At 45.7% G+C, this 25673-nt stretch overlaps 1 protein-coding gene and 1 pseudogene across 1 annotated transcript in view; one reads left to right on the top strand and one right to left on the bottom strand.

Moving 5' to 3' along the window:
- CCDC3 (coiled-coil domain containing 3) overlaps nt 1-24020 on the bottom strand; it is an 88105-nt gene extending 64085 nt beyond the window's left edge. Inside the window, exons 1-2 of the mRNA XM_024578439.4 lie at nt 23236-24020; nt 20685-20859 (exon numbers count right to left, since the gene is read on the bottom strand). Of these exons, the coding sequence (XP_024434207.3) occupies nt 20685-20859; nt 23236-23609 (549 nt within the window). The 5' untranslated portion in view covers nt 23610-24020. The remainder of the gene's footprint in view (nt 1-20684; nt 20860-23235) is intronic.
- On the top strand, nt 4485-20094 carry LOC139440870 (ankyrin repeat family A protein 2-like; annotated as a pseudogene).
- Nucleotides 24021-25673: the final 1653 nt, after the last annotated feature.

Genomic DNA, 25673 nt, shown 5'->3' with positions numbered 1-25673 from the left:
CAATAGCCACGTGCTGGAAGCTACCTAAGTGCCCATCAGCAAATGAGTGGATCAAAAAACTATGCTACATTTACATGATGGAATACTATGCAGCAGAAAGAAAGAAGGAGCTTATACTCTTTGCAACAGCATGGATGGAACTGGAGAGCATTATGCTAAGTGAAATAAGCCAGGAGGTGAAAGACAAATACCATGTGATCTCACCTATAAGTGGAACCTAATCAACAAAACAAACAAGCAAGCAAAATATAACCAGAGACATTGAAATAAAGAACATATTGACAGTAACCAGAGGGAAGGTGGGAAGGGGATAATGGGGGGAAAAAAGAGGGAAGGGTTTTCAGAAACAACTATAAAGGACACATGGACAAAACCAAAAGGGGGTAGGATCGATGGGGGGAGGTGAGGATGGGGTGAGGGGAGTAGGGGGGGAGAATGGAGAAAACTGTACCTGAACAACAATAAAAAGTAAATAAAATAAAATAAATTTTAAAAAATAGAAATAAAAGAAAAAAAAGAAAAGGCTGCTTTCATACACTACGCAACTTCTTTGGTGCCATTTAGCAAATAGCCTAATTTACTAGAAGTCCCAACTTTAATTTTCTGAACTTTGGAGGCTTCTGCCAGGCAAAGAAGATAATTATATTGATTCTTTCATTATTGTAATGACCTATTTTTTATTCTTAAGCACTACCTCTCTACCCAAATTCAAGACTGTTAAAAGTTCTTTAAAAGTCACTCAACAAACTAATAAACTAAGCAATTATAAAGTCCTTTGCAAAGTCAGACAATTCATTAAACCCTTCTACTTCTCAGCTTCTCAGTGTCTGCAGTTGTAATAGGGAATCTGTCTATTTAGAAGCATAGGGTCAGGGCTAATTACTCCAACACATAAATCTATCCAAGTTATCATATTTTGAAGGGAAGAAGAGTCCTTGAATGTTACCAAGTGGAATCAGATCCCAAGCTGTGTGCTGCCTCCCTGCCCCTGGGGCCTTGTGCACTAGCTTCCATCATGTAGCAGGACTCTGAGTGCGTCGCTGAGATGGGCAGGAAAGGGGCTGCTGTGTTCAGCTGAACCCATGTTTGGGCAGAAAACAAAACCGGCTGATGTCTTTTCTAAAATGAATGAGGATATATTCTTGTCTTAACTGGCCCTGCACTCTGAACACAACTTGCTCCCTGAGGCCCTGGGATCACTGGCTCAGAGCACAGCTTCTTTTGCAGACGGCGGTAGGCGGAGATGTGCAAAGGGAGGAGAGAGCGCCCGGGGTGGGGGTGGGGGGCCCTCAATGACTTCTTCCCGGCCAAATCCAGTGTCCTTTCCACACCTTGAATTTCTTGGCACTGCTGCCCTCTTCCTCCTGGCTCTCTCTGCATGTGGGTCCCGCCACACTGCTCTCCCACCGCCATTTCCCATGGCCCCCTCTCTGTCCCCTGAGTGTTGTGCCTCCTCCCACCCCCACCTGCCGCCAAACCCTGGTCTTCAAGTGGACTCATTCTGGCTCCCAGCTGCAACCATCAGTTCCCAGGATGGGAGCGTTATCTTCTCCCCATCTCTCACCCCCACTGCCTTCAGGCCCGAAATCCTCACTGTCACACTGTCACCTCACGCCATCCACAAACCAGAGCACACTCATTGTTCCTCCCCAAGGCCTCGAATGCAACCCCCCTCCCAAATTTCACTTGTGATTTTGTTTTGCTTTTGTTGTTTTTGACATGTGCTTTTGACATAGTACTCACAGCCACGAAGGCCTAGACTCTAGGAGTGCACAGCATACTTGGGCTTCACTGATACCTCACCACCAATTTCTAAAGCTGGCCAGGGGCAAGTTCCCCCAGCTTCTGCCACAGGTACAGACCACACAGTTGACTTCTGCCTTGTCTCCCAGCCTGGCTTTCCAAGTTTCCTACTGGACCTGAAGCCACCTCCCACTCTAAGCTGGAGCCCTGACACCTTCCTAGCTCTTGCCAAGTCCCCTTCCACCAGGGTGGGTGAGAAATCTGCCCTGTAGCACTTAGCCCCCAGGTCGTGTCCCAGATGCTTTTAAAATGAGGAATCCCAGAAATCAGCTTGGCTTGCCATGAGCAGGACAGCAGGGGAAGTAGGCTGATAGAGCAGAAAGAAACCGACTGTGGATGTGCTCAAGCCTGGGTTCAAATCCCATCACTGCAACTTACTCACTGTGGGACCAGGTAGGCTTCTCCAAGCCTGGTGCCTCATCTGCACAATGGGGACATCACCACCTTGCTTATGGAGTTGCGAGAAATAAAGGAGGTCATAAGAACAAGGGCAGCAGCTACCAGGTATTGAGTCCTTACTAGGTACCAAGTGCTTTGCTAGGGACCAGGAGGAGACCTGAGGCCTCTTTTGCTAATAAACAGTCTGAGGGATCATCAGGGAAAGGAGAACAGATGAGACCTGCCCTTGGGGAAGCAAGAGACAAAATATCATAACACAGTGCAAGCCCCTGCCCAGCCCTGAGTCCTGGTATGGAGCCCACGGCAGCAGCCCAGCCCCCAGGGAAAGTCACACGGCTGCAGGGAGGAGGCTCCACAGGGACCAACCAAGTCCATTCCTGAGCAATTTCTGAGTAACAGAAAAGGGCACAGAAGCAGGAAGCAGCACATGGCCCCGCCTCTTTCCTGAGCCCTGATGGAGCTCCTTCAGGGGATGCCACCAATTCTGGCCTGTCTCAAGCAGCGCTGCCTGCTCAGGAAAAGGTAAGGGGATCCAACCATGCTCTTGTAATGTGGAAGTCTCCTCCACAAGGTCAAAGGCAGCAATCATTTGGTGGGTTCCTAGTGCTACCAGAAAGGTGTCGCTGCCTCCATGTCAGTGAGATGTAAGTTCCCCTCCCACTCACTGCATGTTACCCAACTTCTACTGCACATTCGATCCTCGGAGCTGTCATGGGTTCATTTCCAGACCACAGCAATAAAGCAAGTATTGCAATGAAGCAAATGGTCATCTTTTTGCTGGTGGAGGGTCTTGCCTTCAATCTGTAAAAATGTAATATCTACAAAGTGCAAAAAATCAAGGTGTGCCTAGACTGTGGGCTCCCAGGCACACCTGACTCAGGTCTCATATCCCAAGGCCTCTCGCACGCACACGACCCCAGCTTTTCCCCAAGTAGCATGACGGCACCAGACCAGACATTCGGGATTTGAATTATTTTTCTTTAGCTGCTAACAACTTCTGTGACCTTGAGTGGGTCACTTACTTCCATGTTCTCATCTGTCATGACATCTATGATTATGAAGGCCAAATGAGAAGAGAAATGCAAGCACCCAAGAACTAGGCAGCATTCTAGAAAGGTCATAGTTGGTCAAAGGCACAGTCAATATCTCCCTCTAACAGCGGGAGATAAAGGGTGATGAACAGAGCATCCCAAATCTCAAATCTGCTGAAATACGCTGGATAGGAAAGTCCTGCTGAGTACAGTGAGCAAAATATCATCACAGGCAGAAAACAGGGCAAGGCTTCCAAACTTCCTGTCTGGAGTTTCCATCTGTGAGACGGGCTGCCTTCTGGGCGTGGCTGAGCCGGCTGGTGGCTGGCGTGTTCCACGAGAGGCGTCATCAACAGAGAACAAGAATAGAACACTTCGGTGCAGGCCAGAGGTCTGTTTCCACAGCCGCCAAAATGACTGCCCCGCTGGCAGGGACTGGCCATATTCCACTCCTCCTGTTTTGCTCTCAAAGTGTGTGTTTACTGCTGTTATCTCTACTGGCAGAGGGGACGGAGCTGATTGATGGTAGACTGTTATGTTTCAGCGATTTCAACCAGAGGGAATTGGGAAATCCTCTATGTGGCCATTTTATCCATCTAACCGCCACCTCATAATACCCTTCAGCTGGTACTGGGAAGGGAGGGGTGAGTGGACAGGGAATTACGACCTGGCCAGAACATGAACTACTGGAAGCAGAGGTGTGGAGCAGGACAATGAGCTCCAGTTATGAGTCACGGAAGAGCTGTGAGCTGAGCTCATAGTCAGGAATACCAAAGCCGGGCTGTACCTCCAGGCCAACAGGACCCCCTCCCCGCACCCCCCCCCCCCACGGTCTTTCTAGGAGAAAGGAAGGATGGATGAGAGGGTTGAAAGGCCCAATTTCTCCTAGTGGTAGGATCTCCACCCTGAATCCCTGTAAAAGCCTGACCCAGGGCTCTGTGCACTTTCCCTTTGCCCCGAGGCCAATTCCTCAAAGTCAGACAAGGACACTCTCTTGTCAGCTCCTGCAATGGTAGGAACCAACCTCATGGAAAGCAAGACCTGACTGCTGCCAGGTAAATTTTGGGGGGACACAGACATTCCGTCTGTGGCAGCAGGAGGCCTTGGCATCCAGCCAGCCTACTTGCCCTGACAGCTCTCTCTGCGCAGTGCTCTCTCCACGGCAGTAATCGAGCCCACGCTCTTGCCTGGAGGGAGACTCCCACACCCCAAAATGGGACATTTCATAGCACGCCAGGCATTTGACCCTCCATGCCGACCCTCTGGGGTTCAAGATTTAAAGAGATGTCCAGGCTGGCCAAGAGGGTGGGTGGATGGGGAAGAGGAGACGAAACCCAACAGCGAGGCTGGGGGGTTGCTCTGTCGACTCAGTGGCCCCCTGAAATGACCATGTGTCTCTTGTCCTCAGGCAGTAAGCACCGCCAAGCACAGTGACAGGAAAGGACCTGGAAAGTCTCTTGGAGGCAATGATGTGAAATGTTTTTTTGTCCAGAAAGTGAGAGAAGAAATCAGAAGTGAAGTCACAAGACTGAGCTAGCTGGGACTCAGGGGCCTATAGTGAATCTCTGGCCACAGACGGACAGGCCTGAAGCGCTGTTGGCTGCGGAAGGTGGCCATGAGGCTGGCACTCCCCCTGGCTCAGCCTCCCAGTGCTGTCCTCGGGACCGCCTGCCGTGGATTATTTTAATTTCAAGAATACACTAGATACCACTCTTAGAAAACCCAGGGGAAATTATGAAGAAATGTTTTAATTATTGAAACTACAGTTGAAATCCTGGCTACATCAGCTCATCCGGATCGTGGAGCCCAGAGGAGGATGGAAGCGTGTCCCAGCTGCCAGTCTACCGGGCATGCCAGACGCTAACATAGAACATCAGCTGGACCCAGTGCCGAAGGATCAGCTCAGGGTGTTGCCATGGGAATGAAATTCAAAGTGCCTAATCGACTTGGTGTGAGTATGTGTTCTTGACTGGCGAAGTCCTTAAAAGAAAAGGGTAGTCAAAATATTCAAGATCAGGTTGTCTCTGACCTGGAGGTGGCATCTGTCCTATTTAAAGCTGAATGCAATATCCATGCATCTCCTTTCTGGGGGTCCAAGTAAGGAACCCCTCAGCAACTAAGCACTTCCCACCCATAAAACAGTCAGCTCCCTTAACCGATGAGCACAGAGGAAATGAGGTCTCAGCCACACCTCTCTTAGTCAATTCCTTATCACCAGTTGGCTGCTCAGCGAGAGATGCTCTACCTGGCTACTCGTATGGAACAAGAAACTGTGAGACAATGTTATCAGTCACATGGATGAAGGAGGATTCGCCCCTCTGATGTGGGCTGCAGCACACAGTCCAATTGCTGTGATAGGGTTTTCACTTCAGAATGGTGCTGACCCCCAGCTCTCAGGAAAAGGTGCAGAGGCTGCACTGCCTCTGGCCTGTAGCAAAGGCTACGCAGGTATTGTCAAAATGCTGCGTGATTGTGGCATTGTAGTCAACGCATATGATGGAATGGAGGCACAACTTTGCTCTATGCTGCACGTGGAAATCATGTGAAATGTGTAAAAATGCTTTTAGAAAATGGAGCTGACCCAACCATTGAAACTGACTCAGGATATAATTCTATAGATTTAGCTGTAGCCCTGCACTACGGAAGCGTTCAGTAGGGTGTTGAGTCACATTATTGAAGCTGCTTCAAAATGCCAAGCAGTTGCCAGTCTTCAGAAAGTGTTGTCTGCCCTTCCATTTACTTTTTGGCCCTTACAAACAATTGTTTAGTTTACTTATAATTTTTTAGCTCAGTTGTAGTTGTAATATTTACTGATTTTTAGTAAGCTTTAATAAATATTCCTCTGAGTAATTCATTGGTTTATAATAGAATTACTATTGATGCTTTTTAAATTAATGTGTTTTATGCCATATTTAAAATTATAAATTAATGTTCTGTGGCATGTAAATTTTTATGGTACAGATATTTGCATCGAGTGTTGTAATGTAACATTTTCCAGAAATTATTCTACCCTATTCATCTTCACTCTTGCGTTAACTCATTGACGTAATATAGCTTACTATAAATTCATAGAAAAAAATTGTTATTAAGTTAAAATTGCACAGTGTGATTGTTTATAAAGTATTATAAATAAACAAAGTATATTTTCTGCTAAAAAAATAAAGAGGTGTCCACCTGGAACCCAAATTTCTTGATCTGAAAGCTCTACCCCCCACACACCATTCCAAGATGGCAATTTAATGGGCCAAAATGCAAATGCCGAACGCATTTGGGAATCTACCAAATTACAGAGCTCCCATTCACCAGCTGGTCCTTTCTCACTCTGTGCCAAGCTCTTTGCATGAATATCTCATTTAAATCTCGAAGTAACCTTGTGAAAATATCCCGGTTTTATAGAAAAAGCAGAGGCTCAGCGAAGTTGAATGACTTGCCTACTGTGACAGAACCTGTCTGGAGGAGCACTAGGCCCAGCCACAGGGCCTGCTCCGATCCAGGGCATTCACCGCTGTCAAGTGTCCACAGGACCGTAAGCAGTGCCTTCTCTGTTTCATCTTGGCATCCCTAAATGCTGTCCCAACCAGCGTTGATAATGCTTCTCAAGGGAAGAGAGCAAATCCGCCGACCCCTGGAGTCAGTAGCTGACGGCAGTGCTGACCACGAGCACCTAAGGCTCATTTCCCGGGCAGGTCTCTGCGGTAAGCAGAAATTCCGGCCATGAGAGAAAGGTATTTGCAACATGAATTGGCTGGAGGGAGAAGAAACCTCCTTCACTGGAGGGTTTCGGCTAATTGGTGTTTATAAGAAGCACAAAATCCCAGCCTCCACCGGGCCTTTCCAATAAGGCTCTATAAGCGGTTTCCAAACACTAGGGAAGACTTATTGCTGACTCCTTCGCCTTAGTAATATTTCATCTTTGACAAACACATATTAAGTTCCTATTGTTTGTGCAAAAGAATTGGATTTAAAAGATAGGAAGCCTTTTAATTAGTAGCTTTATGACCTAATTATAGACAGAGAAATACTCACAAAAGACAGGCCCGGAGTACATGTGGGCATAATCTGCCTTAGGCAGCAGGACTGAGGAAGGGACTTGGCCTGGGCTCCGCGTGGCTGGTGCATGGATGGTGTCAACTACATAGCTTGAGTGATTCAATGCATCATCCAGAGAAGAAAAGCTATTTTTTGCCTCTTGCTTGAGTGGTCTGTTGCACTCACATTTCTTAGAATTAAGGGACCAAAAGCTTTAAAATGCACATGTTTATAAATAATGCCATTACTACTCTTTAGCACTTTAACTTGAATTATTCCCTGGGATCAGTTTCAACTGTCCCGCAGAGCCTTGGGGTCAGTGGTGTGGCACAGATCAGCAAAAGAAGTCTGTGCAGCCTGGTGGACTCATCACTGATAAGGGGCCAGGCGGGAGGCACCGGGCAGGTGGACAGCCTGGGGCTGCTGGGAGAACCCAGAGTGGAAAACAAGACAAAAAGATGGGCAGATAGACAGCACAGGGAGACCATGCTGGTCTCCAGACACAACTACAACCGTTTCCCAGAAAACAGGAATCGACACTTCTCTCCAGCCACAGAACAAGGAAATGGAAAAAGGACCCTCTCCTCAGGTCAAATAAATAGAAATAACAAAGAAAGCACCCACAGAGTTACCACCCGATACTGTGCAAGAATGCCCTTCCCTTCCTTTCTGTGTATGCACGCACACTTAATTGCAGGTATGTGTTGGTTCACTGCCTTCGACTTTCGGTATGACAGTTTTGCTTTACTACAAAACTATGAAAAGGTTTGCACGCTTTTGGAACCCTGTGCTAGTTTCTACTAACATTTAAAAAACATTTTTACCATTGAAATTATGATTATTTTATTTAAAGTCAAAACAGCATCACTAGGCCACATGCTAACAGTTGTAGCTGTGGAGTGAGTCTTCGTTTTCCTATAAAATTATTTCGTGATGTTGCACTAAGGGGCTGAACTACATGACTTCTTAGCTCACTTCGAGCCCTGACATTCTTCCTCCTGTGTCTGTACGATGTAAATGGAGTGGCCTGCGTGCACTCTGAAGACAATTACCCTGGAACATGCCGGTGGCATCTGGGGTTGCCTAGGCCCTCAGAGGGAGCGTGGTTCTGCCAGGTGTCACAGCCGATTTCAGTAAAAGAAAGATGAGATCCAGCCAGGGAAACTGAGGCCTGACAGCCTCCTGGAGGGTCTGTCCAGAGCAGTGGGGGGAGACAAGAGAGCTCTGCCCAAGATTCACAGGCAGTGCTTTTTCTAACCACTGTGATTGATGCCCAGATATGTCCCCACTTGTCTGCAAAACCACACAGTACGGGTTGAGAAAGGAGAGCTGAAGCTCTTGGGCAATGGGACGGGATGATGCCGAAGCGAAGGATCTTCGGGGAGGAGGAGTGTGGGGAAGAAGAAAGCATAAAGGCAAAGACCCTTCTCCCCTTCCCAAGAGAAGTCTGCATGAGCTAAGATGTCCACAGGGGGAGCTCAGATGGTGGCAGATTTTCAGCTTGCAAGGCAGAAAGGAGATAAATGATCATCATTTCTCATTTAAAACCACAGCTTGATGACCAGAGAGCTTAAAAACCTCCCATGCCTCTTGGCAAAGCTCTGCAAGGAGACTCAACACATTCAGCTTCCATGTCCACATGGGGACAATGAGACATTGAGAAAGAATTTAATGAAGAAAGCAACCACAGACTTCGGGAACAAAAGCCAGAACTTCTCTTTGCTAGTCTGCAGGACTCTCAGAATGCTTTAATTTCCTTTTGGTACTGGAGCACATTTCCATAGTAACTCCAGGAACTGGGGAGTCTTCATGGGGCCAGGTGGAGGATGGAGGACTCTCCTCTTTGGGGACAAAGGAGACCCAGGACGGAAGACCAGAGTTCATTTTGATCTCTTCCCCTCCATCTCAGTATGTAAGTACTGGGGTACTCTGGAAAGGCTTCGGGACAGACTGTTACCACGTAAGAAATGAGGACACTCAGTGAAGTCTCCCCTACAAACCAGAATGAGAACTTTGTCCAGCTGACTGCTTAACTGTATTCGTGATAAGTGCCACCAAGAAAATGAGTGTGTGCTAACAGCATTATTGGAGGACAAAACCAGCCCAGCTAGATATGGAGAGGAAAGCAGGTAGGAAGTGGGTCAGGAGAGCAACAGTTACTGTGTGAGCAGACAGTCTCTCAGGTGTGGGAGGCAGAACACCAGTAAGCAGGCACAAAGGAGAACAAAAATAGCCTGGACTGCAAGTCAGGAGACCGTGGCCTCCTTGCAGTTCTGTCACTGTCTACGTGCCTTACGTTTCCCTTATCAGGCCTCAGTCACGTCAGCTGTGAGAGTAACAACAAAGTAACTCCAGTGTCTATAGAGCCCTCAGGAAAATAAAATATAACCACTTAGTTTTCCCAAGATGAAATAACAATTTCAACGAACACAGTATTTATTGAGCATGTACTATGTGCTAAACACAAAGATACATAAGATTAATGGATTTGCCCTAGATTAATATTAGTTAGTAGGGACAGTCCAGATTAAAATCCAGAACTCCTGAATCGCAGCACTGGATTCTTTCCAAAGGTACCCACAGCCCCCACAACCTGACCCAGACCTGCCTATGCAACTTCCCACTATCCTCGATGCTAGAAGCCCAATGGCTGAAATCATTTCAATGAGTGTTTTCTCCAGGTCTTCTGAAATTGAGAGGTCACACATCCCCCTTTCGTAGCCCAGACTGTGAAAGGATCCCCACCCTTGAGTGTTCATCACCAGTAACCTCTCCTCTCGCGTCGTTCTCTCGTCACCCCTGAGCTGGTCTACAGCAGGGTCCCTGAGGTCTGCAGGTTTCTGGGGGATCCCAAGATCCTTTCAGGGGGTTCACGAGATCACATCTATTTCCAGAATAATACTAAGATGTCTTTTTTACTGTGTCGACATTTGCACTATTGATGCAAAGCAAAGGTGAGTGAAAGTGCTGGCACCCAGAGCAAGCCAAGGCAGTGGCGTCAAATCACACGAATAGTCATTGTGTTCTTCAGTGCCTTGCGTGGGAAGAAAAGAAAAGCGCATTTAAGAATGTCCTTGATGAAACAGTAAAACTCATTAATTAAATGCTGACCTTGGGTGCACATGTGTGTGGCCTCCGTGTAGAGAAATCGGAAGCGCACATGAAGCACCTCAGCGGCTTATTGAAGTGTGACGGCTGTCAAGGGGAAGCGCTAAGTCATGAGTTCTCGGCTGAACTAGAGGCTTTCTTCATGAGACACTATTTTACTGGAAAGAATGAATGACAAACTATAGGTATTCAGATTTGAGTATTTGATAGACATTTTCTTAAAAATGGATGAAGTAAACCTGCCACTTTAAAGAAAACAACTATTTGTTGCCAGTGATAAAATTCAAGCTTTCAAGCAAAAATTAGAATTTTAGAAAATTTGCCCCTGTGTGCTTGACCTGCCCAGTGTTTAAAGACTTTCTTGATGAGATTGGTGGTATATTAATGAGTAGGATGTTTTAATATTTATAATTAAAAGCCCTGACATATGCAAGATCTATGTAACTGAATTTTCTAAATGGCTAATTCATCATGTTACAAAATCATGCACAGGAAAAACATTTATTTGCAGTGTAAGAGAGACTAATGGATGTTCATGTAGGAATACAAAAAGTTCATTGATAAAGTTTCAGATTCTGCACTGTAACTTTTAAGAAATTATCACTTTTGGGAGTTTTGATATGGTATCAAAGAAGAATACAGAAAAAGTGATACTTAACAGATGCTCAAATACCTATTAAACTGAAGTTATACTCCTCTATCCCTAAGGGGTCTCTTTGTTCTTGAACAAATAATTTGGTGAACTTGACTGTCTCAGCAAACTTCCGGGAATATTTTAAATCAAATACTTCCAGGGTGTTATGGATGATCTGGAAGAAGTGAGTTCTGATTTTCTTGATCCATTTGGGGCTCAAATCTCACTTTAAAAACTACAGATCATCTTTCCCATTACTCTTTGTGTCTGATAATCTGAAATTAAATACTGTTCTTTCCCTCCCTGCAGGATGTTCTACCCAAGTTTGACCAAATGTTCTTTTTTGACTTTTATTGATTGATTGCTTTTAGAGAGAGAGGAAGGCGAGAGAGAGAGGGAGAGACACCGATCTGTCGCTCCACTTGTTTGTGCACTCACTGGTTGATTCCTGCGTGCGCCCTGCCCGTGGATCAAACTCACATCCTTGGCGTACTGGGACGACACTCTAACGAACTCAGCTACCTGGCCATGGCCTAAATGTTGTTAATGGGCACAGTCAGAAAGAAATATCAACTTCTACTGCCAGTCAAGATGAAGTAAGCTGGATGTGTATGACTCCTACTGAATACAGTTCAAAATTCTCTGCTTATAATACAAAAGGCAACTACCTATGGACTCTGAAAACTAAACAACTAGCAGCAATGGGACCTGAACCAATGGGGGATGAATCATGGAACTGCACAGCAAAATCTCCAGGAGAATTCCCTATTCCTATCCAGAAGAGCCAGCAAGAGGGCCCCAATGTGCTGGAGAGTATAAAAAAGTCCCTGGAATCTGGGGCAATCACCGAGCAGATCGGACTCCTCTCATTCAGGCGCCTCCCTCGGCTTCCTCAGCAACCATGTCTGATGAACCCGATATGGCCAAGATTGAGAATTCAATAAGTTGGAATTGAAGAAGACAGAAATGCATGAGAAAAATCTACTGCCTTCCAAAGAAATGATTGAACAGGAGAAGCAAGCAGGCGAACCGTAATGAGGCCCGCACCGCCAATATGCACTGTACACTCCACAAGCACTGGCTTCTTATTTTACTTCCTTTAGCTGTTTAACTCTGTAAGCTGCAAAGACGTTGGATCAGTTAAAATGAGTGTGCTGCCCCTTTTCACATCAGAACTACTGACAATGAAGATCGCGCCTGCCTCTCCCATCTGCCTCTCTGGCTGGCAGGGCAGGGAAAGAACTTGCATGTTGTTGGTGAAGGGAGGAGCTGGGTGGGACAACAGTGAAATCTAGAGTAAAAGCCAAGCTGGTCCAAGGTGTCCTGCAGGCTGTACAATGCAATTTAATCAGAGTGCCATTTTTTTGTTAAAATTATTTTAATTACTGGAATACACAATTTTTTAATATGCAAATAAAAAGTTTTAAAACCTGAAAAAGTCCCTGGTTTTCTTCCTTTTTTCTTCTCTTTTTTTCTCAGCTAGCCTTGCCCTAAGGCCAACCCTAGATCTGCACTACCACAGTGGAACAGACCAAAAGAAATAGATAACCTGATTAATCCTATCTATCTAAGAAATTGAATTGTTTGCATGTGACATGATCCTATATGCACTGTATAAAATCCTAAAGGCAACATACACATACATACACACAAAACACTACAACTAATAAATCCAATTAAGTTGCAGGATACAAAATCAATATACAAAAATCAGTTGCATTTCTTTTCACCAACAATGACCTATTTACAAGAAATTTAAAAAATAAAAATAAAAACAATCCCACCTTGGCCAGGTAGCTCAGTCGTTTAGAGTGTGATCCTTATACAACAAGGTTGCAGGTTTGATCCCTAGTCAGCCTGTATAAGAAGCAACCAATGAATGCATAAATAAGTAGAACAACAAGCCAATGTCTCTCTCAAAATCAATTTTTAAAAAATAAAAAGAAAACAATATTATTTATGACAGCATCAAAATGAATAGAATGCTTGTGAGTAAATTTAACCAAGAAAGTAAAAGATCTGAGCACCAAAAACTTCAAAACATTGATGAAAGAAATTTTAGAAGACAAAAATAAATGAAAATATATCCCAAGATCATGGATTGGAAAAACTAATATTGTTAAAATGTTTGTATTTTAGATTGCTAGAATCCAAAGCAACCTAGAGATTCAATGCAATCCCTATCAAAATTCTAATGGCATTTCTCACAAAAATTCAAAAAAACAACTCTAAATTTCATATAGAAGTATAAAAAAACCCTGAATAGCCAAAGCAATCTTCAGAAAGAAGAACAGAGTTGGTGGCATTGTGCTTCCTGGTTTCAAACTATATTATAAAGGTACAGAAATCAAAACAGTATGGTATTGGCATAAAAACAGGCACATAGATCAATGGAATAGAACCGAGTGCCCAGAATTAAACCCACACATATGTGGCCCGTTGATTTACAACAATGTAGGCAAGAATATACAATGGGGAAGAAACTTCAATAAATGGTGGGGAAACTAAATAGTCACATATAAAAGAATGAAACAGGATTGCTATCTTACACCATAAACATAAAAATCAACTCAAAATAGACTAAAGACTTGAACATAAGACCTGAAACCATAAAACTCCATGAAGACAACATAGGCAGAGCTCCTTGACATGGTCTTAGCAATGATTTTTCTTGGATTTGACACCAAATGCAAGGGCAATAAAAGCAAACGTAAACAAAGTGGCTAAATCAAACAAAAATGCCTCTGGGCAGCAAAAGAAACCATCAGCAAAATGAAAAGTGAACCTACAGAATGGGAAAAAATATTTACAAGTCATATATCTGGTAATGGTTTAGTATCCAAAATATGTAAATTCAGTAGCAAAAGAAAAGAAAAAACAAATAGTCCAATTTAAAAATGGACAGAAGATCTGAAAACATACAGACAGCCAACTAGTCATCAGGGAGACGCAAGCCACAATCACAATGCGATATCACCTCACACCTGTGAGGACGGCTGTTACCCAAAAAATAGAAGGTAACATGCGATGGCAAGGATGTGGAGAAGAGGCAACCCCTGTGCACTGTTGGTGAAACTGTGAATTGGTACAGCCCCTATGGAAAACACTAAGGAGAACACTATGGAGATTCCTCAAAAAATTTAAAAAGGAACTACCATAATAGCTAGCAATCCCTCTTCTGTGTATATACCAAAAAAAAGAAAGAAAAAGAAATCAGTAGGTGAAGGTGAAGGGACATCTCCCCTCTCCTATTCATTGCAGCATTATTCACAACAGACGAGATATGGAAACAACCTTCGTCTGTTGACAGATGAGTGGATAAAGAAATTGTGATATGGAAACACAATGAAATATTATTCAGTCTTTAAAAGGAAGGAGATTCTGCCATGTGGGACAACATGAATGGACCTTAAGAGCATTACACTAAGTGAAATAGAAGAGACAAAGACAAATACCATATGATCTCACTTACATGTAGAATCTTTTTTTAAAAAATGAGATACAACCACACACCAGAATGTCCACTTTTCTTTTCTTTTTTTTCCCCAACACCAAATACTGATGAGGATGCAGAGCTGAACTCTCATTCAGTGCTAATGTGAACGCAGAATGGTAGAGTCACTCTCAAAACAGTTTCTCAGTTTCCTACAAAATTAGACACACATTTACCTGCAATTCAGCAAATCTGTCCTAGGTATTGACCCAAGAGAAACTGAAATTCATGTTCACACAAAATCCTGTACGTGTATAGAAGCTCCAGTGGCCTACCACTGGAAACAACCTAAGTATCTCTCATCTGATAAACAGAGAAATAAAACCGGGTAGATCCCTAAAATGGGATTCTTCTCAGCAATTACAAAGGAGTGAACTGCTGACACACACAATATGGGTGAATCTCCAGTCCACTCTGCTAAATTTAAGATAAAAAAAGCCAGACTGACAAATGCAGTACACTGTACGACCCCACTCACACGACCATCTGGCAAACGCGAGCCGGGCCGCAGAACCACTCCGCGGTCCCCGGGAGCTGGGCTGGGTGAGGGTCTGACTACCCAGGCGTGGCACACGGGAGGCTGTCTGTGATGGGAGTTTTCTGTGTGGTGGTTGTACTTGTGGTTATACAACTATGAGCATTTGTCGAAACTCAGCATAAAAAGCGAATTGTATGGGTATGTGCATTTTAAATATTAATTCGGAAAATAAGACAGGGAGAAGGGTTGAAGGAGGAGAGATGGGGAGGAGAGGGAAGATGAGGAAGAGGAGAGAAACCTATCATTTTATTTCCTAAATCACTCCCAAATTTATTTACTTTACTTCATTCCCTTGCCTCCCTCGAAGTCCAGATCCATCTGGTAGCTTTATAACAACCACTACCTGTTCTTACCACATCACTTGGATCCCCTCCAATCCTGTTGGTGTTTTCAAAATGTGGATTGATTCTATCACTCTTTGCTTTCAAAACAAAAGGTTTTCCATTACTGTGAGAACGAAGTCCAAATCCTCACCAGGATCTATCAGTCCCTTCCTGGCCTGGTCCTAACTAATGCTCTTTCCTCATCCTTCTCCGTCATCCCCTTTGCTCCAACCATAGGGGCTGCCTTTCATTTCCTCAAAGGCACCATATACCCAGCTACCTACCACAGGGCCTTTGCATATAGTGTCCTTCTCTGGATTGCTCTCATCTCCCCTGATGCCTCTTCATCCAGCATATCTTAGCTCCAAAATCAACGCAACACAGAAGGCTTTATTTATCTCTAAGTCTAGGCCAGACTCCCTGATTATTTCCTTTCTTTCCTTTGTAGCATTAATTTCCATCTGAAATTATAAAGTCATTAATGTGATCTTTTAATTGTGTCAACCACCAACACGAGGACTATAAACCTTATGGATTAGGGAGTTCGTATTTTGCTCAACATTTAACTGTCACAGTAACTGCCTCACAGGGGGTACTCAGTAAGGTTTGCTAAAGACAAACTCAACAATCCCACAAAATGAGGTGTGTGTAATATTATATATGTCCGTCCTCTTTGTAACAGGAATGTATTGGAAACAACCTAACTCCCTGTCAATAGGGGACTTGATTAAATATATTGGGACAAATCCATATGGTGGAATACTAAGCAGCTATTTAAAGCAACTGTGTGTGCATCAACATGGGAAGACCACGACATCCTCATGAACGAAGCAAAGTACGCACGGTGCGGGGCCACTTGTGCCAAAGGCAGCAAACAATGCACGGTGACTTTGTCTGTCGGATGGAAATGCTCACTGAATGTTTATAAGAAACTAATAACAGCAGCTACCTGTTTCGAGGGTGGGTGAGAACTGGGTAGATGCGTGTCAGAGGTGGGAGAAAAACTACTAACTCCTCTCTCATATTTCCAGATTCGGGAACCCATGTGAGTGTGTGTTTATAACTCAGCACATGAGTTAAGTGCCCCATGCTTGGAACCCGATACATTCTGTTGAATGAATGAAAGCACATGCGGAGGCCTGCCTGTGCTGCGTCCCCATCGGCGGTACACTGCTCCTCGCCACACTGCCACCACTCCGCCACTCCCCTGGGAAGTAGCAGGAAGCTTTTTAAGTTTTAAAAATATGTCATTTTTAAAGTCATACTTTAAAATGATCGATTTACAGCAATAAACTCTTACATCACCCTTTACAGTTTGTAGAGTATAAATATTTTCAAAAATGCTCTAGTTAGGTCCTCACAACAACCTTAGAGAGTTTACATTGGATTGGCCAAAAAGTCTGTTCCATTTTTTTCCATAAAATAAAAGACACATTGTTCATGTTCACCAGTAACTTTATTGATTTGGATATTTTGAGAATGTCGGCAATCTGCTGCTATTGGCTTCTAGTGGGTAGAGGCCAGGGGTGCTGCCGAACATCTTCCAATGCATAAGACAGCCCCACAGAAAAGAATTATTTGGCCAAAATCTCAATAGTACCAAGAAACTTCACACACCACTTTTGACACATTTGATCAGTCACAGCCCCTTCTCCATACACTGCACAAATCTTTTTTTGCATTTCAGTTGTGTTTTTACCTTTCTTGAAATAATAGAGCAAAATATGCTGAAAAAGTTGCATATTTTCTTCCATCTTCAATATTTAAATGGCTGAACAAAAATTCATCAATTTTGATTTTTTTAATGCACGCTGATATGACAGCTGTCACAATACAATCTAACAAAATTGTTTCAAATGAAGTTAAAAACAACTAAGCACTACTAGAGCCATTGTATAGAAAAAAAATGTAACGGACTTGTTGGCCAACACAGTATATTGTAGCCCCGTTTTATAGATGTGGAAACTGAGGTCATGAGAAATGAAGGGCCCTTCCCGAGGTCATTCCTCTGGAAATGGCGGAGCCAATCGAGATCTTCGGATTACGTGTATATTCCTTCTAATGCAGCTGGAAGAATAACTCCCCCACCCTTCACGACTCCGAAAAGCAATGCCAGAGGTCTTTCACAAATTGTATTTCAACCCCATGACATTCTGTGAGAGACCTACACAAGTATGGGTCAGTCTGGGTCTTGCTCCTAGGGGACAGTACTTACAGAGAAAGGAAAATATCCAACTTCTGTTTGGACAGTTATACTCACCCAGCAGGATAGAAAAGAAGAAACAAAAATGTCCTTGGCTGGTGTGGAGAGAATCCTGCCAGTAAGTCTGCTGGATGCTCCGACTTGCCAAAGGCACCCCCCAAGGTCCCATTAACACCGTGACACTGAGCAGAGCAGCACCGAGCACTCAGTAACACTGCTGACTCCCTGGCGACTTTGGAAAGATTGTGTTTCAGCTTGCCAAGGCATGGGTGGGACGGCCAAAAATGGAACTAGGGAGAGGGAGGCTGTGTTGCTGAGGACCGGGGTGAAGGAGGCCTTGGGTGTGCATCGCAAAGGTTCCCTACGTGCGATCTTCCTCCTCTTCCATCTCTTAGCCTCTGGATGGGCTCCGGAGCCCAGATTCACTGATCCTCCAACACAGAGAAAGGGTGAACTATCCGTGAAGAGACCGAAAGCTGCCTGTCACAACCACAGCCTAGGGCACTGTCCAAGCCGACTGGAAGCCAAGAGCAACAGCTCGAGCAATAGATAGCTAAGGACTCGCTGATCTTGTGCAGGACGATATAGCACGTGATGCAAAAGAAAGGTGTGTAACATGCAATGTCCAGGGCCATTTATAACGGGCTCAAAACATGTGAAGGGTTCGTGGTCTCTGATTTTCAAAAGTATCCTCAGACCCACTCCTACTGGAATAAAAATGTGACCTGAACAGCTCTTCTGACCCCTCCCCAGATTGAGAGCCCCCACAGGAAAAGTATAGACTCCTTCTGACAGAACATGAGATAGTCGTCTTGAGTAGGAGAGACAGTGCGATACTCACCTTTACCCGGAAAAGGCAGAAAATGTTTAACATCTTTTTTTGAAGAAAGGAACAAGCCATTGTCGATTATTCTTCACCCAACTCTGAGACCATCAATTCACAACTACTTTAATCTCCTCAGAGTACATAAAAATTTCTCAAGGCATATCATAAAATGTAAATCCTAATATTGACAAAAGAGGAAATTAAATTCTAAACTAGCTAGCTACTTTAACTTAGGTCTGATGTGCCACCTTTCCAAGTGGGCAGAGATAAAAATGGAAGGGGTCCCAGAGGAGTTAAAAAGTGCAAGGTACATCAGATCTAACTTCTAAATGCCGCTGCACAGGAGCTCAGCAAGCCGGAACAATTGTTTTCCTCCCCCAAAGCTTCTGAGTCTTCCTCGGAGTCAGGCAGCCACCCTCGCTTCATCATCTGAGTGGCCGGGGCGATGAGAGGGCAAATGAGGAGGACTTCTCCCCAAGATCAACATCTGAGCACCAGAAACAGGGCTGCCTGCACACTGAAACAATTCTCCACTGGCCCTATTGTTCTGTTTTTTTTCAAATGTTGGAAAATCTAATTCCAGGAAATGTTAATAGTTTCATTATGTGGCCATTGGACTAATAAGTTATGTAACCAAAGAGTTTGGGGCTAAGCTACTAAAATATTTTTGGAATATTATCTGATCTCTTCATATAAATGTGTTGTTATCAAGGATCTAGGAGCATGAGCAAAGCTCCCAGGAAATGGAGAACCAACTGGCTGTGCCTAAAAGGAGTTCATCTGGAATGTGCTAGGACATGACTCAGGCTTGGGATACTCAGGCTTCTACTTGGCAGGCCCAGGGCAAAATGGAGTGGGGCCCGTACAGATTAGGAAGGGTAAGAAACGGGCGCTTGGGATCATGTTGGGAGCAAAATATAGGACAAGTGTCCAAGAAATCCCAACCAACGAGGGAGGGAGGTTAGAGGATTCTAGACTGCTATTAATAAAGTAGGTCTAAGGGAAGAGCCTCTTCATAATACCCAGAAAGTAAAAATAAACAGTTTTCCTCAGTTGGATGTACCTGCCTGTCACGCTAACAGTTTCTGTGCACGAGTACGAAGAAGGGCAGAAGGGGAGCCCTGGGCAGAAGGTACGGAAGTTTGGAAGCACGAGGCAGCACCCCAAGGCCAACCCATCAGACAAAAGACGAGCACTTTGCCCAAACCCATCACATAAGGACAGAAGGATGGAAGCCCCCAAATATGTGCAATGGTTCATTAACCCATAAAACAGTCCTTGTTCCTTGGGGTCCCCACATCCCCACATCCCCACATCCCCACAGCAGAATTCTCTCCAGCAGTCTGTCACCTTGCCTTAAAAAGTCTCAGACAGGGGACCGGGCAGGTTCCTCAGTCATCCCACCGCCACTGCAGCCATTGCTTTGGGAAAGTAACGATCCTTAAAGTTCCCTCTTTTACGTCTTCATCCCCCAAACCACCCTGTCCCTTACACACCACGACCACCGTGCCTGCCCTGTACCCCTGTGTCTTAACAACTATAGTTGAACATCATAGAAGTGTTAGCTGTGATAAAATTCCATTTCACTTCCTTAAGGACATTTTCTTTCCTCTTAGAAAATTTCTGAGAGTCCGACACGACCAAGACCACCACCAAAACAATAGTAACGAAGGTGATGGTGACAGTCGCAATGGCTCGCGTGTGTAGGTGCTGACTCTGTCAAACACTGCGCCAAGGACTTAGACCTTCACGGGGCATCAGCCCCATGGGGCAGGTGCTATTCCTGACGCCACGTTACAGAAGAAGGAGCTGAGGTGCAGTGTGCCAGCCTTCTTCCCGTCTTGTTCCCTCACTTTGTGAGGGACCCCGTGCCAAACGGGAAAGCCTCAGAAATCTGCAGTTCATGAGCAACGTTTTCTAACTGCTGGTGGGAGGGAGACGGGAGGGCAATACGCTTCGGTCTGGGCTTTTGAAGAGTATTCTTGACTCCTTTGGTCACAAAACTCATAAAGCTCTGACCAGTGTGGCTCAGCTGGCTGGGTGCCGTCCCACAAATCAAAAGTCACTGGTTTGATTCCTGGTCAAGGCACAAGCCGGGTTGCAGGTTTGGGCCCTGGTCAGGGCACATACGAGTGGCAACCGAGAGATGTTTCTCTCTTGCATCGATGTTTCTCTGCCTCTTTCTCTCTCCCTGCCCTTCTCTCTAAAAATAAATAAATAAAAACTTTTGAAAAAACTCATACAAGATGTGGCTATTCTATCATGTAGCTGCTGCATAGGATACAGCCAGTTCTTACCCTATTGTCTTCCTGGATCTCCCAGTCACTGGAGAAAGTAGCCAGCTGCTGCCCTTGGGAACAGTTGGAAAACTGGAAAAGGCTGGAAAACATCCTTCTGTTCTCTTGAGTATCTGGAAAGATGGCATCTTGGAAATTGACTCCATGAGGCAAGAGGTTATAATTGTCATCCATCCTAGTGGAAAAGGGAGAGAGAAAAAAAAAAAAAAAAAGCAGATGTAGATTGGACACCTATGGGGTGTACCAGCTTTAATCAAGAGTCAGAAGACTGAGACAGCCCCACCAATTACTCAACAACATCTCACAGGGCTCTCATCAGAGGAGTTACTGTTTCTAATTATTTCTCTGCCTCGGATACATGCATCTATTCTTAAGGTTTTCAAAAAGATGACTTAAAAGAAAAAGATGAGTTTGGGTGAATCAGGGGCGAAAGTGCTTGCTTGCTTGTATGTTTACCTATTTGTATATCTCCCAAGAGGCCTTGCTTCTCCTAGAGGGCATTTCTTGGTGCAAGGAAGGCCAGTCGAAACGACCCAGGTTCAAATCCTACCCTTACTACTTATCTTCTGTCTGACATGAAACAAATTTTTTAAATTCTGAGCTTTAGTATTCCAATCTGTAAAAACAGGATAATGGCACCTACTTCTTGGTGGCAGTGTGAGGACTGTATTAGAAAGTGTAAGTAAATAAAGTACTTGGCACAAACTGAGTGCAGTATAAAGGTTAGTTAACATTTTTATAGAGCCTAGTGTAAATAGCCTGCTGAAGAGATAAAGTCATAAAAAGAAACAGGAGAGATAGAAGTTACACTTCAGCTCACCAGTGGGTCTCCACTGCCACTTTCCCTTGTGACACTGACCAGAATCTGTCTCAGTGGGTCCCCAAATAACAGAGGAGGAATGATTTGTATGCAGCTGTTAATACACTTCAGGACAACACAGCCCTGTGACATGGGAATCTATCAGGCTACTGTTTGACTCTGTATTTCTGTCCTAACTCTTTGTACATATGTTGGAGCAAAAGATGAAAGAGGTGGCTGGCCACCACAGAGTCAGTGGACGAAACTGTATTTCATTGCAAAGTTGGGGAGTCAAGGGAAACAGTGTCTACTCGAGTACTCTCGCTCTTTCTGCTCTGGAAAATGAAATTTCATTGTTGTATAGTTTTATAGCTGAGTTCTCAGGGTTTTTCCTAAATAAAAACATGAAAAATCTTAGTTAAGCTTCTCTGGGTAAGATAGGTACAGTCTCAGTCCCTGCTGACTTTATTTAGAAACTATACTTCCCCAGGAATGAAAAAAAATTCAGCTGAACCTAGCTGAACCACTCAAGCCAACACAAAGCACACCCCATGGATTCTAAACTTAGCTATGCTGGCCTCAACATGGAAAACATGTGTTGCCATGGGCTCATGGATGCCCTCTGCGTAACTTACTGGTTTCCCTCTCCGAGAAATGTGAAATCTCAAGAGCTCAGAGTGAATCCGCAGACCCAGGACACACACATTCAGCTATCCCCATCGCTGCTTCACACAGTGGGCAGACCGGAACCAGTACCAATCCCAACCTTGGTTAGCTCACTGTCTGGATATAGATGCTAGATTCCACTTTGATGTTTCCCTCAATTGCTCTGTGTCGCTGTCCTGTTTCCATTGGAAACAGCCCGTTGGAAACAGCAGCATTAGGGTTTCACCTGCTGCTCTCTGTTTCAGACTGTAGTGGAACCGCTGAGCGAACTCTTCACACACACACATTCCATCTTGACCCCAGGCCAACTTGCATGGCACATCACAAGATTCCAGGAGTCTCCAACCAGAGAGACTTTCCTGCCTGATTCACCTCTATCCTCTCTGAAGCACTGTGACTCAGGGTCGTACCCCCAGTAGCCCACCCCCCTAAACCTTGGCTATTTTGAACAGCTTGGCATTGAGGTCTGTTGGCAGCTGATGTGAGACTGGTACCAATGGATATGAGTGAGGAGAGGACAGCTGGGCTGCATTCCACACCATTCACATCCAGGCGTCCCAGCAGGTGGGGAGAAGAGAGTGTGACTATTCCTGCGTCTAACCTGCACCAGGTGTTTGCGTGAGTTATTGTGTTCCAGTCTCAATCAACCTTGCTCTTCACATTACTAGGGTGAGGATACTGAGGTTCTTGAGGTCGGTAACTTGCACAAAATCAGGAGAAGCAGAACCAGCGAATTTAACTTAGCTCTGATGTGCTGCAACAACGGTCTGACTTCAAAGGTTTTTGGTTTTCTTTCGCACCAGTTCAAGCTACTCCCACTGAATCCAGTTAAAAAAATAATAAAGTTGACTCGAATGGGGTATTGGAAACCACCTTGAGTGGTTGCCTGAAACGCTTCTTTTCATGAAGCCCAGAAATCATTCCTGTTTCTCAAACCCCCATAGCCAGAGATACCTGGGATCTCTGTAGAGAGGTAGGTTAGAAAGCAAGAGGAGGACCCCAAGGCACATTCTCCCACAGCACGGACAGGATTCCGTGAGAGGTCACGCGGACGGGCAGCGACGGTGCTGTTGGCGCCGGGCTCACCTGAGAAAGAAGAAGTAGGAGTAGTCCTGGACCACGGTGTGGGAGTGACACGAGAAGTAGCCCAGGCCAGTGAGGTTGAGCCTGGAGCCGGCGGGGACCTCGAGCATGCTGCCCCACGCCTGGTCGCACAGCATCTCGATCTCCGCGGAGTAGAAGAGCCCCGCCTCGCCAGCCTCATACTGCCAGGGCAGGTAGTTGTAGAGGCCGTGCACCTCCTGGTGCAGCGCCAGCACCTTGGCGTACACGATGATCTCGGCCAGCTCGGCGCGACAGCTCTCGCTCAGGGGTCTCCACTCGGACGGCAGCTGGCAGCCACGGCCGGGTACGAGCCGGCCGACCAGGCAGAGCGCAGCGAGCAGCAGCGGGTGCAGCATGCCGGCGGCGGGAGCGGGCGGCAGGGCAGCCCTGGTCGGCGCTGCGCCCCGGGCGCACTACCCTGGGCGCATTGCCGGGCCTCCCGGGGCCCGCGAGGCTGAGCAGGGGAGCGCGGCCGAGGGACACACGGGGCGTGGGGCGGGTGGGGGTGGGCCTCGGGGCGCCCTCCCCGGCCCGGGAAGGGCAGTCCTGGGCGCTGGACCCCGCGCGCCGCTCCGGGAGTTCCGCACGCCACTTTCCTCGCCGCCAGGCTCACCGTGCTCGCCCGGGACTCTTTAATAGGGGCGTGGGGCGGGCCGACCACCGCCTCCTGCCCTGCCCCCCGCGACGGGGGCGTGGGCGGCGGCGGGAGTGGGCGGGGAGGCGGCCGGGCGTGAGTGGGACGGAGGCCAGGGACCAGCAGGACGCTGAGGAGCCGCGGGGTTGCCGCTCCGAGCCGGGCGCGGTGTTTAGGGCACGCGGAGCGCCACGAGAAGGTCACTGCTGAGAGAGGCCGCCCAGCCCTCTTGCTGCTCGCCACTGAGGCCCTGGGGCAGAGCTTTCGAGGAGTAAAGCGTGTTTCAAACGCGTCGCATCCTTAAAATAATTACATCCTTAAAGTACAAACGCTGGCATGATTACTCAGCGTGCATTTTTACATTGTCTATGTAGTTCATTTAGGGGCAAAATACATAGGAATCAAATCTGACTTTACCTCCACAAAGGTTAACTAGGGAAGTCAGTGTGAGCTAATAAACTTTTTGGATCTCTCCCTCCCTCCCTCCCTCTCTCTGCTTATTATCTATTTAATCGTGATCTTAGAAAAGCCTTAGTAAAAGATTGGAAAAGCCATTTCCCCTGATTTATATTGTAAAGGTACATGATTTACAGAATTCCTACTTCCAGATTCTAAACACCCGACACCCGAGAAGTAAATTCTGAGGTCAACTCCAAACAGCTTTTCATTAGCCAAGGAGGGAGTCTGAGCAGACCCAGACGCGGACAGTCTACCACGACCTCCAACCGCAGCACTTCCTTTTAGCTCTAAATTGCCTAACTGTTCCTCGCGAAGTAAAAAGAAGAAAAAATGAGATGCTTGTTATTTGTAAATATATTTATAATATTCATTATATTATGCATATAACATGCACATAGAATATGTCTTTGTACATATATCATGCATATTACATAATATTTATTTATAATAAATGTATAAGCAAAATTGCCTGAAAAGGGAAGGCTCTTTGTTCTACAAGTACCTTATGAGCTAGGGTTTCTGCAAGTCTGAGCCTTGTAACCCAGTTGTGTTGTTCCACGCACGGAAGGGAAAAGAATTCCTGGGAAATTCTGGAAGAAAAGATAAACAGGAAAGAGGCTGCACAGGTGGGAGAGAAGGTTCCTAGCTGGGCCTTGCCTCCCATGAATCCCCAGTTGCCTTCCTGAGATCTCTCAGCCTTCATCTGGGACAGCTAAGTGTACACAAGCTTGCTGTGACCCAAGGTTTTGAAAGACAGCTCTGGGATACAATCCAGCCAATGGAGACAGGGACTCAGAAGGAAGAGGACATTGGAAGGGGAGTTGGAAGACTTCTGAGGGAGAGCTCTGAGCATCCCCTGGTGTGGAATGACCAGGGCTCCAGCCTGCGCTGCCCAGCTAGTGAGGGAATGGGAGGCCACAGCTGACCTTACCTCACATTAGTATAGAATCTGATGACTCAATCGCCCAAATTATTCTTCTTACAAAATCCTCTGGGATGGGCCTAAAAGAAGAAAGAAATAAGAGGGAGAGCTCTTCACGGGAGCTAATTCCTGCACATCTTTGAGTCAGTCTAGGGCCTCAGTAAAGTTTGTTGAAAAAATGAGCACTAGAGGGAACCAAGTGGAGAGCAGCAGTGGTGGCATATGACTCCCTGCTGTGACAGCCCCCGCCCCACAGATACCATACTGCAATCCAGCGGGTAAACGTAGTCAGGGATGACTTCAGACAGGGTGTCAGCACGGCTCATTTGTCTCTCATTAAACGGGTGAATTCAGAGATTTTAATGTCATTGTCTTAGTTTGCTAGGGCACCATAACAAAATACCA

This window comes from Desmodus rotundus, chromosome 4, assembly GCF_022682495.2.
Source record: "Desmodus rotundus isolate HL8 chromosome 4, HLdesRot8A.1, whole genome shotgun sequence".
Lineage (NCBI taxonomy): Eukaryota > Metazoa > Chordata > Mammalia > Chiroptera > Phyllostomidae > Desmodus > Desmodus rotundus.
The sequence above is the reverse complement of the archived record's forward strand: the minus strand, read 5'-3'. Positions and strand labels throughout refer to the sequence as shown.